Source organism: Debaryomyces fabryi (assembly GCF_001447935.2).
Source record: "Debaryomyces fabryi strain CBS 789 chromosome Unknown contig00050, whole genome shotgun sequence".
Lineage (NCBI taxonomy): Eukaryota > Fungi > Ascomycota > Pichiomycetes > Serinales > Debaryomycetaceae > Debaryomyces > Debaryomyces fabryi.
The window spans coordinates 1-14,670 of record NW_015385476.1 but is presented as its reverse complement, the minus strand read 5'-3'; the positions used below and the strand labels follow the sequence as shown (position 1 = coordinate 14,670).

The 14,670-nt window shown below is 35.9% G+C and overlaps 7 protein-coding genes across 7 annotated transcripts; 4 read left to right on the top strand and 3 right to left on the bottom strand.

Moving 5' to 3' along the window:
- Nucleotides 1-126: 126 nt before the first annotated feature.
- Nucleotides 127-2,375, bottom strand: DBP2 (DEAD-box ATP-dependent RNA helicase; the record flags this gene model as incomplete). Its single annotated transcript, XM_015611510.1, has 2 exons — nucleotides 127-488; nucleotides 1,106-2,375. The coding sequence occupies 2 exons, from the start codon at nucleotides 2,373-2,375 to the stop codon at nucleotides 127-129; spliced, it is 1,632 nt and encodes a 543-aa protein (XP_015467637.1).
- Nucleotides 2,376-2,779: 404 nt separating this feature from the next.
- RPC19 (DNA-directed RNA polymerase core subunit) lies at nucleotides 2,780-3,181 on the bottom strand (the record flags this gene model as incomplete). The annotated part of the gene is made up of 1 exon (XM_015611509.1): nucleotides 2,780-3,181. The coding sequence occupies one exon, from the start codon at nucleotides 3,179-3,181 to the stop codon at nucleotides 2,780-2,782; it is 402 nt and encodes a 133-aa protein (XP_015467636.1).
- Nucleotides 3,182-3,549: 368 nt separating this feature from the next.
- AC631_02678 (uncharacterized protein) lies at nucleotides 3,550-5,448 on the top strand (the record flags this gene model as incomplete). The annotated part of the gene is made up of 1 exon (XM_015611508.1): nucleotides 3,550-5,448. The coding sequence occupies one exon, from the start codon at nucleotides 3,550-3,552 to the stop codon at nucleotides 5,446-5,448; it is 1,899 nt and encodes a 632-aa protein (XP_015467635.1).
- Nucleotides 5,449-5,951: 503 nt separating this feature from the next.
- Nucleotides 5,952-8,681, top strand: AC631_02677 (uncharacterized protein; the record flags this gene model as incomplete). Its single annotated transcript, XM_015611507.1, has 1 exon — nucleotides 5,952-8,681. One exon carries the CDS (start codon nucleotides 5,952-5,954, stop codon nucleotides 8,679-8,681), a length of 2,730 nt encoding a protein of 909 aa, XP_015467634.1.
- Nucleotides 8,682-8,837: 156 nt separating this feature from the next.
- CEX1 (Cex1p) lies at nucleotides 8,838-11,117 on the top strand (the record flags this gene model as incomplete). The annotated part of the gene is made up of 1 exon (XM_015611506.1): nucleotides 8,838-11,117. The coding sequence occupies one exon, from the start codon at nucleotides 8,838-8,840 to the stop codon at nucleotides 11,115-11,117; it is 2,280 nt and encodes a 759-aa protein (XP_015467633.1).
- Nucleotides 11,118-11,453: 336 nt separating this feature from the next.
- AC631_02675 (uncharacterized protein) lies at nucleotides 11,454-12,191 on the bottom strand (the record flags this gene model as incomplete). Its single annotated transcript, XM_015611505.1, has 1 exon — nucleotides 11,454-12,191. One exon carries the CDS (start codon nucleotides 12,189-12,191, stop codon nucleotides 11,454-11,456), a length of 738 nt encoding a protein of 245 aa, XP_015467632.1.
- Nucleotides 12,192-13,989: 1,798 nt separating this feature from the next.
- On the top strand, nucleotides 13,990-14,667 carry AC631_02674 (uncharacterized protein; the record flags this gene model as incomplete). The annotated part of the gene is made up of 1 exon (XM_015611504.1): nucleotides 13,990-14,667. A coding segment is annotated over one exon (678 nt), but the record flags the coding sequence as incomplete, so codon positions are not given.
- Between the last annotated feature and the right edge of the window lie 3 nt (nucleotides 14,668-14,670).

Here is a 14,670-nt window from a genome sequence, read left to right as displayed (position 1 = left end):
TTGAAAATCTTATCTACGAGATAATGCGACTTTACTAAAATCAACTATATTACTATTAAACGGTTAAGATCTATAAAATGAATAAATGAATAAATGATAAATGAAGCGAGAAGCTGGAAATCAGACTTAGTAACGACGGTTGTTACCAAGTGGAGCAGTGTTAGAACCAGATTGGTATCCACCACGGCCACCTCTAAAGCCACCACGGCCACGGCCACCTCTGAAACCACCACGGCCACCACCTCTACCGTATCTTATGTGACTACCGAAACTTCTTCTGTCAAATCTCATTAATTCAGGAGGAATGGTTTGGTTAGCTTCTCTCATAATTTTACATAAATCACCACCTAACTTGGAGTTGTTGTCGGTGAAAAAGGAAACGGCGGTACCGGTAGTACCGGCTCTACCAGTTCTACCAATACGATGGACGTAATCTTCGATATTACCAGGCATATCTAAGTTAATGACGTAGGAGATACCCTTGACATCTATAAATAAGTTAGTAAGTAATTCAACAGCACGAATACTAGTCGATATTGAATAAAAGCATAGTAATTGCTACTTCGACTTAGACTACAAGAAGTACATGATAGCGAAAATAGAAGGAGAGAAATTCCATTTATTGATATATAGAAAGCATTATTTACTCCAATAATTGTCGATCAGTCAAAGGCTAATTAGTTATAATTTGACGACAATAATTATCAAGATTTGTTAAACTCTGAGGTAAAGATGTTAATCATCAGTGAATAGTTCAATCCACCTCTTGAAAATAAAGATTTTGCTTTAATTTCTGTTTCTTTACTTAAGAGTCCACAGTATCCAGTGAGTATTAAATAATTTGGATTTGCTTTCCAATATCTAGTTTCAATCTCCTTGTTCCTAGAATGTTCCAGACACTCTATTGTTCCGTTTCATCACATATTCATTCCCTTTCTAAGTAGAAGTCCTCATTAATTAAAAGGTGACTTGGAAAAATAAAAAAAAAAAAAAATAAAAAATTCATTCCATCATTAGACTTAATTGTCTCCCTTTCCTATGCCTAAACCCATTATTAATTAGTAAAAAAAAAATTAAGAACAAAGTTCTCATATGCAATACATACCAATACCACGAGCTGCAACATCTGTTGCAACCATAATTGGGGATTTACCAGTCTTGAATTCCTTCAAGACCCAGTCTCTTTCACCTTGTTGTTTGTCACCATGAATGGCTAATGCAGGCCATCCATCTGCTCTTAAATAGTTAGTGATTTCATCACAAGTTCTCTTGGTAGAAGCGAAAATTAAACACTTTGCTTCTGGATCAGCAGTAGCAGTCTCTAAATGCTTGATCAATCTGTCACGCTTTTCAAATTCGGTAACAACTTCAACTAATTGAGTAATAGTGTGAGAAGCTGCTAACTCTAATGAACCAACAGTGACTTGAATTGGGTCGTTCAAGTAATCTCTGGTCAAGGCTTGAACTTCCTTTGGCCAAGTAGCTGACCACATCAAAGTTTGTCTATCAGGTCTAATTTGATCAACAATCTTTCTGATTTGAGGTTCGAAACCCATATCCAACATTCTATCAGCTTCATCTAAAACTAAGTATGTAACTCTTCTTAAGTTAGTCTTGTTAGTTTCTAACATATCAATCAATCTACCTGGTGTAGCAATACAAATTTCGACACCTCTGGCTAAGTCTCTGACTTGTTGACCCTTTGGAGCACCACCATAGACACAGGTGTTTCTAATTCTGGAAGAAGAACCGAACTTGGAACATTCTTGTTGAATTTGAACAGCCAATTCTCTGGTTGGAGCCAAAACCAACACAATAGGACCATCACCAGGACTCAACAATGGTTGGGCATTGATATGAACAATAGATGGTAAACAGTATGATAAAGTTTTACCGGAACCGGTAGAAGCAATACCAACCATATCTCTACCACTTAAAGCCATAGGCCACCCTTGACATTGAATTGAGGTTGGCTTAGGGAATCCTTGTTGCTTAACTTCCTTTAAAACGTAATCTGGGAATCCAGCTTCGTCAAAACTAGTAATTGGCTTTGGAATGTCGGTACCTTCACACTTCATGTCATGTTCCTTTCTGAAAGCATTGACTTCTTGTATAGAACGAGCAGTCACATCTGGATGTTCATTGTAGAAATTCTTTTCAAACTTTGGTAATGAATCAAGATCCCATTCTGGAGTACTTAATTCAACTCTTTCATCGAAACGACCACCACGGCCACCAAATCCACCACGGCCACGTCCACCGCCGTATCCACCACCACGGCCTCCACCGTATGAGTTTCCACCACCATATGAATTTCCACCACCGTACGAGTTGTAACCACCACCGTAACTATCACTATTGTTGTTGTATGACATTTTTGAATTCTTATTTATTCTATGTGTAATGGAAAAAGATTTCTGATAAAAATATAATAAAACTTTAGCGTCTAGAAGGATTTGTCTTCTATTTAAGGTGATGAGAAGAAGGAATTTTTTTTTTAAAAAAAGAAAAAAAAAAAAAACGATGACTTCCGTATTAGGTAGTAAGTGTGCGATGAGCTTTCCATAGCCCTTTTTAAAGAAAAGATGCTCAGTAAGAACAACCTTTGTGACGTGCTACACAACAAATACCAATATAAGTATATATTAAATGCTATAGAAACAGACAAAAGTACATCATTAGTACATGCAAGAAAGAAGGAGTATATTACACTAGAAAAACGTACAATGCGTCGGCATTGGCCCAACGGGCATGGATCATACATAAGCTCATGTAAGACTTATGGCTCGACCGTCTTGTAACCTCCAGCTTCAATTTTTTCGCTGAATTTCTCTTCAATCGTAGAGCAGAGTTCCGACAAATTATCCAACCCTTGGTGCAATGCTTCCACTGCCGATATGTTGCCGTATGTCTGGATTCTTATATTAAGCTTGTTTTCGGAAGGATGAGGAATCGAGTAACCACAGAACTCTACTTCCGGGTTCTTCATGATGATATAACGCAAAGCGTTTCCAAGAGTATGGTCTTCATCCACGATTTGGAACGAAGCTGCTGCTCCGTCTTCCGAAGACCCTGGTAATAACTTCACCTTGTCCAAATCGAATTCTTGTTCTTGTTCTTGTTCTTGTTCCTGTTCACCATTTTCATCGATCATCGATACGTCAACTGTTTCTTCTGCCATGGTGTATATCTTGTTATGTTATATAATTACTACTAGCAACTGATTTCTGTTGATTACTTTCATCTGGTAGTGAAAAAAATTATTCTGATGGTACGAGTATAGGCCACAACGAATGACACAAAGCCATCGGTTCGAGCCTCAGATCACAATTATCGCGTTGTTTACAAAGAACTACATACATCAATATAGACGTTTTATGGTATAAACTAGTATAGGTATATTGCATCAAAGGGATAATTGGTCGAAGGACAAGACCATATTGATATATAAGAACATATATTTAACAGCTATTGAGATTCCTAATAATTTTATAACTCTTTAAGTGTTAGTAGCTATCACATACAACTTTCTATATGAAATCGCATGGAATGACATATGACGAATTGTCACAGGCTATATCGGAGTCGTACTTGCATTTATCAAACGATGACACCAATGACTTTACTGGAACATCTAACGAGTCGCGAGATATAACGGTTGAAAACGGGTATGATACGTCGACGTTGATGCGGTTGGCGAGAGCGATCGATGAACAGCAGCACAGGGCCGAACGAAGTGGGATACGAACAGAGCAAGAGAATGAGTCTCCTGAAATTAAGAAATTTAAGAACCGGGCGAATGGAGGTGGGCAGGGGGCCCCAGGGTTGCAGGGAAGATCGTTTATCTCTTCTCATTCGACTCCACTAGTATCTAAACAGAGTAGTTCTAGTATGAGACAGGTCAGAAACCGAAACAGTTCACTTTCAGATGTCGAAGAGACAAAAGACAATTCTAGTATTATTGAGAGAAATGGCAAAACTGATAAAGATGCGGCGATGAGCGAGTTGCGTCATATGATTGAGTCGTTGTCCCTTGAGGAACTAGAAGAGTTTAAAAAACCCATTGAAACGCTTATAACAAAGACCAGACAACAAGAATCCAAATCTCCCCACCAATCACACCGTCAATATCATTCCAAGAATAATAGTGATATGTACGTGACACCGAAGCGGTCTTACATCAATGCATTGAGCAGTGATTCGGGTTCAAGTGGAGATGACGACGATGATAGACTAAGCTTGACACACACAAATACAAATGGTAGCTTTCTATGCAAGAAGGGTTCAAGAATCTCACACAATGGCCCAATTAGTGATAAACCGAACTTAAAAATGTATATGAACTCGAGCTACGAGGAAAGAGTTAAACTGCCGTCACATGAACAACATAAGAATTCAACTCATATTAAACATCCTCATCATGCTAACAATGAGAGAATTCCAAGCGTTGACGAAATAGAAAATGAGCTCGACTCGGCCATTACAACACCACCACATTCACAAGAATATGCTAATGCTAAAAATGAATCATACGATCCGCAATCTATGAATAAAAGTATTCTTGCAAATTCTGATCACAGTGATATTGAATATTCCCTCAATGATACTAGTTATATACCCAGACGATCCATCAACAAACAAAGACCCAGACATCATCAGGATGCTGAGACTATATCGAAAATGAAGATTAATGACAGCCAAAACGAACGACTTCAATTAGAAGTTGAGCAATTAAAGAAGCAAAATCTTAATTTACAAATTAAACTAAACGAACTTGAAATTAAACTAAGTGAAAGAGAACCTAATGCAATTGATAATGACGAAACATCTTCCCATGACAACAGCTTTGTATTCAATGATACCGCTAACCAAGACTCTCATGAGAAAATTGACGAACTAACTGCAGCTAACAATCAATTGAATTTGCAGCTAGCCAACTCCAAGAGCCATACAAACGAACTAAGCAATGAGATCAGGTATCTAAAGAATAAGCTTACCACCCACAACAATGCAGAAAATCTCACGCTGAAGATATCAGAACTTGAATCTCAAGTCAAATCATTGCAAGGTCAGATTGGCAACACCAACAACCTCATAACCCAAGATTCTATACTGAATGACTACAAGCAGTTTTATACGAAGCTACAATTGAACCAAGTGGATAAGCTAACGAAGATTGAGATGTCAAACTTAATTAAAAACCTTATGTTGTCCCTCTTGATTACAGACTTCGAGCACTTGCCAATGGTTTCATCTAAAATAGGCAAGTTTTTCAAAATAATTAGCTTGTTCATGGACCAGCTACATAGCATGGTATACGATGACTCTTCCACAGCTGTCAGACCTTCACATTACTTAAAAAATCATGAATACGGTATGACTGAATTACAAAGCTGTTTAGACGGAATGCTAGAAACCTTGCTGCATCCAACTCGATTACCTACGTGATTTATCGATTCTAATTTATAAACAGGATATTGCTATTACTTTTATCTCTATGTACACTAGAAGTTTAAGGTATGTTTATAGAATTTATTCTGTAAAGCTGTACTAGCATGTAATGTAAACTCCGGTGACGACCCCAGTTGATAATCTATCTCACGTGCCCTGAATGATTGATCGCAAATCTATTAGTACAGTGATCACCATTTCTTGCTACTTGGTGATAACTGGAGCATATCGAGGTTAATGTATACAATAGTTATAACTTAGCCAGAAAACAATTAATCAAGTGCCTATTATATTATTCTTTCAAGTATTAAATAAAAAAAATTTCTTGCTCAATATATTTGAAGCTGAAGATAACATCAATAAATTAGATTGCTGATTATTATTTTGACTTTAGAGAACTGGTGGGAACAATTTAATCAGCTAGCGTTGTTTTATAGGAATAGTGGAACCTACGGCAGTAATTAAACATACTTATAGGATAATTTGAAGTAAAACTTAGAATGGATAAGTCAGCCCTTTGGTCAACATGTCAGGACCACCGGATGACGTCAACTTCGCCGACATCAAATAGTAGTAAAAATAGTGGAAACAATTCAAACCCAGCTGTTTATGGAGATAAGAATAGTCCTAGCCAGCCTAGGCAGTTTAAAAATGCTAACACGGGTGACAATAATCTCACTTTGGGACATGATAGTGTTGCCAAAATTGACAAAGGAGGCCTGAAAAATAATGCTATAAGGCTTGATAATGGTCAGTATCAAGATACACAGGTTCAAGGTTCTGCTGGAAATAACATTGCACCTACCAATGCAGGAAACAGACAAAGTCTAGCACAAATAAACTTTTTGTTCAACCCCGCTAGGCAGGATCTGATAGGTTCAATATTAAATAACTATCTGACATACAATAACCAGATTGCTGCCCCTAATAGCAATGGTAATCCCTTGAGTAATACTAACCAGAATGACAGCTCTCATACAGATTCGGCCCCAAAATCTCAGCTGGTTGATGCAACTTACCCCAGTTATTATTTGAACCATCAAGATCCATCTATTAATGGTCAGCCGAATATTGGAAGTGATGGAATTAGACCTCGAGGGGATAGCTTCTTTTTACCTCCGCCAATTAATTCTCAAATACGCCTGAATAGTAGCGACTATGAAAACAATCCAAATCAACGCCAAAGCAATTCTTCGAGATCGAATAGCATATTTAGTTCACTCATTCAAATACCAGGATCTGGAAATAATTCTGTAAGTGACGCATCACATGGTGACTTACAAAGGGCGAATAATGCTAATGGTGTGAATGTGGGCAACAACAATAATAACGATATTTCTGCAGGCGGAAATAAAACAAAATTAAACCAACCCATAATCACTACATCGAATGGTCAAGGAGGAAGTTTTCTGATCCCTTTGGCTGAATTTGAAGAAAGTTTGGGAAATTTCTTAGCCTTGCAACAAGATCCCAAAGGATCGCTTCTGGGTGTTAAATCAAAGCGTGGTTCTGTAGATTATCCCATAAGTAATTCATTTTGGGATGGTTTGAATAATGGCTTTGCGGGATCTATAAGTGGTATGCCGCTCAGTGGCAGTATAAGTGGTATGCCGCTCAGTGGCAGTATAAGTGGTATTCTTGCTGGAATTGCCAACGGCAGCATTGATTTCAGTAACATGAATGAAGAGCAAAGAAGAGATTCGATTTTAAAAATTATAAATGACCAACAGAATACTCAACCTCAGAGGTCACTGGAAGGTAATACGAATGTTCCTAATACCAAATTAAGAGAAGATATATTTGATACTAAAACAAGTAAGCCTGGGTACAATAAAGTTTATAATGAAAAGACTCCTAACTATAATGATAATAATTTGAAAGTGAAAGGCGAGCATGTTTCACCTAGTTCTTCTATGTCTTCTACTTCTTCGACCAGGTATAACGACGAACCACAATCACCGAAAACTTCTCCTTCGTCTTACCACGCTAACTTGAATCAAACATCTTTACCACAAAACTTTAATCAAATACAAAAACAAGCGTATCCTACGTTAGATCAACAAAGTTACGTAACTCCACAAGTCCGACAGCAATATGACTACGGCCAGGGTCGAACCAATGCTGTTGGTGGTTTTCCACCAGATGGTATTAAAAACCAAGGTATATTTAATCAAAATAATTTACCGAATTATCAACCAATGCAACAACCGCAGCAACCACAACCACAACCACAACCGCAACAACAACAATTGCAACAACAGCAACAGTATTATACGCAATTACAAAATTATCAACCCCAACAAAATCAGCCACTTCAACAGCAATATCAGCCCGGACAGGTTGTTCCTTCTGGAACTACGAGCACTGAACAAAATGAACCTAACGAACATGAAAAAGATCTTGTTCCGGCACAACAATTTGTCAAAGCGGAAGATGGACGTCCCTTATTAGGAGCAACAAAAATAGATCAATTAATGTTGGTTATACAAGCTCGTGAAAAAGGAGTAAACAACCCTATTCCCCAAGGACCAGATGGAAGTATATTAGCTTCACCAGAAATTAAACAGGAGAATGGAGTTATTCCACAACCTATAAATTTGGTTGGTGGTGTTGATAAACCACAGAAAGATAAATTGGACGGAGATATGTTTGAAAATGAAGATGATTCGTCTGGCTCAAAGAAAAAGAAAGCAAAAAATAAGCAATGCCCTTACTGCTTCAAATATTTTACTCAGTCCACACATTTAGAGGTTCATGTTAGATCTCATATTGGATATAAGCCTTTTGAATGTTCATATTGTCATAAAAGATTTACCCAGGGTGGTAATTTAAGAACTCATTTACGTTTGCATACGGGTGAGAAGCCTTTCACCTGTGATGTGTGTAAGCGTTCTTTCAGTCGTAAGGGAAATTTAGCGGCTCATAAATTAACACATGAGAATTTAAAGCCCTACGAATGTAAATTGGACAACTGTGATAAATCTTTTACTCAATTAGGGAATTTGAAGTCACATCAAAATAGGTTCCATTTATCTACTCTTAATGAGCTAACGCATAAGTTGGCTGAATTACGTAGAGAGGAGATAGATAGTTTACCGAAGGATGAAAAGGACCTACTTAATTACTTCAAAGATTTATATAAGAATTCAAATAAAGGAATTCTTGGTAGAGGTAAGAGAATAAAGCCCATAAGCGAGTTAAATGATTCAAAGATTGAGCCATCATGGTGATTTATGGTGTCATCAAGTGTCCAATCGTTCTTTATTAATATCTGTATTAGTATTTAGTTTATGAATAGTTACGAAACACGAAATATTTTGCGCGTACTTCAACAAGCTGTCTATAAAAGATAAGTAAATCTAACACTTACATTCGGCAGAAGTAGCATGAATTTTCTATCTAAGACCTTTAGTACATTAACGGGATCTTCTATCCCGTATACTATTAAGGAAAAGATTGTTGACCCTCCCCTTTCCTTCCCAGATACCAGATCAATCTGGACAGTATATGATGGTGTAAACCCAAAAAACGATAATGCTCCAGTTACCATATTTGAATTTAATCTTAAAGACCCTGTGAATATACTGAATGACTATGTTGCTTTAGCCAAAAATTGCTTCAAGAAGGCGAAATTGATTAAGCACCCAGGAATTATATCAGTAATTGATTTTATCGAAAATGACAACTTCTTATATATTATAACAGAACAAGTTGTACCCTTGAAGAATTATTTAAGCAATAATAAGAGTCAGATTTCTGAAGATGCCAAATTATTTGGGATTTATTCGGTTGGTCAATCATTACTGTTTATTAACATGAAATGCCAATGTTTACATGGAAATGTTGATGTTAATAATTCTGTATTTGTTACTCCGGCAGGAGACTGGAAGCTATTTGGATTTGAATTATTGACTAATCTCAATTCTGATCCAGATCAACCTATTTACAGACATTCCAATAGATTGCCAGGGTTTGAAAATCGTGTACCGGAAGATGTTTTAAATCTGGGAGTAGATTCCATAAGACAGTTTCCTATAAAGTTTGATTCATTTTTATATGGAGCTTTCATCTTCAAAATATTAACCCTTGATACTTTTGACGGTAAAGTTCAACAACTGGATTTACTGGTATCGAATAATAAGATTCCAAAGCAGTTAAATGTTCATTACAAAAGACTTATTTCGAATAAGCCAAATTTAAGAACTACAGTAGATAAATTCTTAAGCGATAGCAATACATTCTTCAACAATAACAAAATAGTACAATTTAATACCCAACTAGAGGAAATCAAATTCAAGAACGACGAAGAAAAACGTGAGTTTTTCAAATATGGTCTTGCGTCTTACTTATCCGAGAATGATAGCATTCAATTCCCACCAGGTTTGCTAGACCACAAGCTTTTACCTGAGCTTGTAAGTCAGTTCAATAATTTGTCAAAAATAGCACCAACAGTAAATTCTACCCCAGAGGAACATCAACAAAGGCAAGAAACTATATCTGTAATTTTACATTATATATTGAGATTTGGATCAACATTGCCTACAGATTTATTTTGTAAGTCGGTGAAACCAATTATTTTCAAAACTTTCAGCTTGGCTGATAGAACAATTAGATTAAACTTATTGACTCACCTCCCATCTTATTCAGCATATTTAACTGAATCGGATATTCAACTGAAAATATTTTATGACATGATCAGTGGCTTTCAAGACACTAATTTTATGATTCGTGAAACTACGTTAAAATCTATCACTACTATTATTGATAAAGTATCTGTAAAACAAGTTAACCAAGATTTGCTAAAGGTATTAGCAAAATCACAGATGGATCCAAAGCCTTCAATTAGAACGAATACATTAATATTGATTATAAAGATATCAGATAAGATCTATAAAAATTCTAAAAACAATGTCTTGATAACTGCATTATCCAAGTCGTTGAGAGATTCTTTTACGCCATGCAAAATGATGGCTTTGTCTGGATTTGAAAAACTCATTGATGAATTTTCATTAGATGAAATTTGTGGAAAAATATTAGGACATTTGGCTATTTCATTAATGGATAACAAATCTTATAAAGTCAGAGTTGAGGCAAAAAGAGTTTTCGACTTGTATTTGCAGTCGGTCGAGAAACATTCTGCCTCGCTTCCTCAAGATGAAGAAGACGAAGATTTAGAAGAAAAAGAATTTTTCAAGAAACATGCACCAATGAGCAAAGACGCTCAAGAGAAAGTAGTAGAAGCACCTGTATCAAGTTCTTCATTCGGGTGGAATGTGGTGAATAAATTAATATCTACATCTGCTGTAAATGGTAAATTGAACAACGATTTTAATAGCTCTACGCCGGACTTGACAAAACCTGCTTTGCCATCGGCAAACAACATCAAATCAAACATTAATGATCAGCAAAACAGTACTGACAATATCCAAGATTGGAATTTTGAGGATGATGGTTGGAATGAAGATGTTGATCTTGAGATTGACAATAATATATTAGAAGAGTCAAAGGTTACACCCTCAAAAAGTTCACCTACTCCCTTAAAGCCTCAGAAAAAAGCCAGTACTTTGAAGCTAGGAGCTAAGCAACAAAAGAATCCAGGGTCGACTCTCAAGCTAAACCTTACCGTTGAGGAGGATGATGGGTGGGGTGATTCCGCTGATTGGTAAGTTTCTCCAACATAAAGTATTGCTGTATCATATGATAATTCTAATATTAATATGTACGCACCATAGTGCATTCATTAGGCTATATATAATAAGCGTCTACTTGTAATTTTTTAATAACATGATTTATTATATTCAAGACTATACGAGACTTTTCATACTAGTTGTCAATTTTCAGTCGTAGCTGTTTATCTAAGTGCATTATTGAGCCTTATTACCATTTAATTTCCTTCCTATTGTATGGATTCTACATGATGTAGTGACTATTGTACATAAAATTACTTAACTTACCTTAATACTCCCAGAGATTTTTTGATGATTACTATACAGATTATGAAATTAAAACCTGCAAAATCTCTTCAATCTCCCTTTAAATTTGCCTTCTGATTTCAAAGACACGTTGGTTGTGGTTACATCAGATAGAGTCTCAGTGTTTGAAACAACCGAAGATTTTCTTGAATTTGTGTTGGTTTTAAACTTTTTGACTATCGCCTCTGCATATGTTACTGACCCAGTATATTCTTCATGATTGAAGAAGTTCATAATCACAAATTTTTTAGATATTAATGGTAATGGGCTTATGGGCAAATCTGTCAAGACTAAATGAAACGAAGGGCATTCTGTAATCTTCAAGTCATTTATCAATGACATATTTCTGTTCTTTGTAAAATCCTCGATCGCATATTTCTTGCCCAAGTGTAGTAGTCTAACCTGGTTAACATATTTCACTGTGTCAAGTAAAAGTTCTCTCATATTGCAAAACACGTATATAATTAAATGCTGGACTGTAATTTGTTCAAGGGAATTTTGATGAATACCTAATAATTGTTGGAAATCTTGTGGAGATACAATCATCTGTATGAAATTGTTAATGCTTGATAATTTTAAACTTCTGGTATGGCTATTAGATACGATTTTAATCTCATAATCCTCGATTTCCAATCCTTCATCTACAATTCTGTTTCTGGTAGTATAATAATTATTAAATGTGTTCAAATTAAAGTTATCATTTTCAGTCACAGTTGTATCGGAGTAGCATGATACAGCATCCACCTCATGACAATTCATCTCTCTCATATTATTTTATTTCTCTCAATATTATGTTTTTAAGCTTTTTTTACTTGGTTCCTTTTGTTGATAGTCATTAGAACAAAGGAGATCGAAGCCTTTTGTTTTCCCACTTGTACTCGTTATGTACTCCACATTTAGTCCCCCACACAGAAAATTTTTCCGATTGTTTGCGCACTTAGATTGGTTTTAGGCTAAAGAGACAGCAAAATCGTAAAATCCTACTTGCGAAATGATAAATACTAATGCAAAATATGTGGTAAATATTCGGGAAAGTGAGGTCATCTTTCCAGGGAGCAATTTATTAAACCGAGCTATGTTTATTCTATATATCCTTCACGTTTAGGAAGAAATCATGCTTAACACTATATTGAACATGAGGTAAATTAGAGATAACTCTTAGGGGGTTTTGCAACTACCCTAAGTTACTCATATGATACTAATTGTATTTGGTGAACATACAAGTATATCGTAGGCTGTTTTATTGCCTGATAATAACCTAGAATACAAACATAGGGAACGGAACAGACAAAACATTCCGAATTCATCCGAAAAGATTCGCACGCAAGAATACTAAATCTGCACCTATTGGCCTGATAGGACAATTTAGATCATTCAGTAAGAATGTCCTACTTTTATAATTTATAAAGAATCTTTCTGTAATTGACTTAATCAAAATACATGTCGCTAGTCAGATCTGCTCGAAGCTTTAAAAGATCAAACTCCTTATGTTTGTTCTGTAGTTCAAACTTAGTATTACAAGAGTTTACGTTTTAGAAGTTATTCGATACAATTACAACAAGTATCATTTAATACATCTATATGTTACATTTTACAGTTCTTGCATCCACTTATCTCCCAGTTTGGGTTGGCCATGGCTCGTTATGGCAAATTGCAAAAGACATGTTAAGCGTTTCGCAGCCTCTGCACCTAACTCGCCAACTAGTTTAAACCTCCTCTGTAATGATACCGCAAACTGATCCCCTTGAATCTATTTCTCGTGCGTGTGATATATATAGTATTCTACCTGCATCTCGTATTCTCTCTATCCCTCATATGTACCATATTTATCCGATCTAGGACATAGACTCCGGTCTAATATTCTTAATTCTCGTTACCCTATTCAAAACGTCGTCCATATAACAGACGAAAAAATATAAACACATTCCTTTTGTTTTACTTTCAATACCTCATATATATGTTTCAACCAGTATTTGATACCAATCCATAGAATAGGACCTAATCCAGCAATATCACATAAAAAACTTTTATCTATTTTAGGTAAACAAAATATTTCTAACCTATGTATTTTTCTCGCCAAACTGCAATATTGATGTACGATCTATGGTCGTCGCTTTAGGTATCGTCCATCACCATATAATTTGTTTTATACCAATCGTATATCTTTGGCCTATACTTATTCTATTTATCTTTCCCAAATTGGTAATTTATTAAACTCCTCTTCTACATATAGTATGTATTGAGGGGCATGACTAAAATGCACTATTAAAATAATTTCCTAATCTGGTAGTATTTCACCTGTATGCAAAATATGGCTATAAAATTTTGTGTCACATGTATAAGATCATGGTATGTTTTTAAACATAGTATTTGAATAAGAAGAGCATAACATCAACATAAAAAAATAAGTGGACATATTTAAGTATTTCTTTCATAGCTGTTTGATAGTTTATGCATTTTTTAAAGTTTGTTTTATAATTTGACTGGTAAAGTTTGTTTAAACCAAATTCTGTATTAATACCCACTACAAAGGACAATTATCTTCAACCACGATCTACAAAAGGATATGGCACGATTTACTTTTGGCAAAAACAAAAAAAGGCTTGAAGAAGCTAATACATCGTATGCCGATGATACGATGGATAGCACCTCCCCTAGTGACCAAGCTCACGACTCACCGGTGAGTTCGCCAGTAGCTTCCCCAGTACTCACAAAGAAGCAGCCGAGACTGAGAATTGCACCTGCAATTACTATAAACGGGACTACGCCATGGAAGAGACACAAATTGGTCAATTCACCCTTCCCTAGATACAGACATTCTGCTGCTGCTGTTGCTAGTGATAAGAATGAAATATTCTTGATGGGAGGTTTGAAAGAAGGCTCCGTGTTTGGAGATACCTGGAAAATTACCCCTCAGGGACTGACCTTGGACGATGAAATTACTGGATATGAAGCCAGTAACATTGAAGTTGTCAACCTTAACAATCCTCCGGCAAGGGTAGGACACTCTTCGGTATTATGTGGTAATGCTTACATTATCTATGGTGGGGACACAGTTGATACTGATTTCAATGGATTCCCCGATAATAACTTTTACTTATTTAACATCAATAACAGCAAATATACCATACCAAGCCATGTTTTGAACAAGCCAAATGGGAGATATGGACACACTATTGGAGTTATTTCCTTGCATAATACCTCTTCAAAGTTATTCCTATTTGGCGGGCAATTGGAAAATGATGTA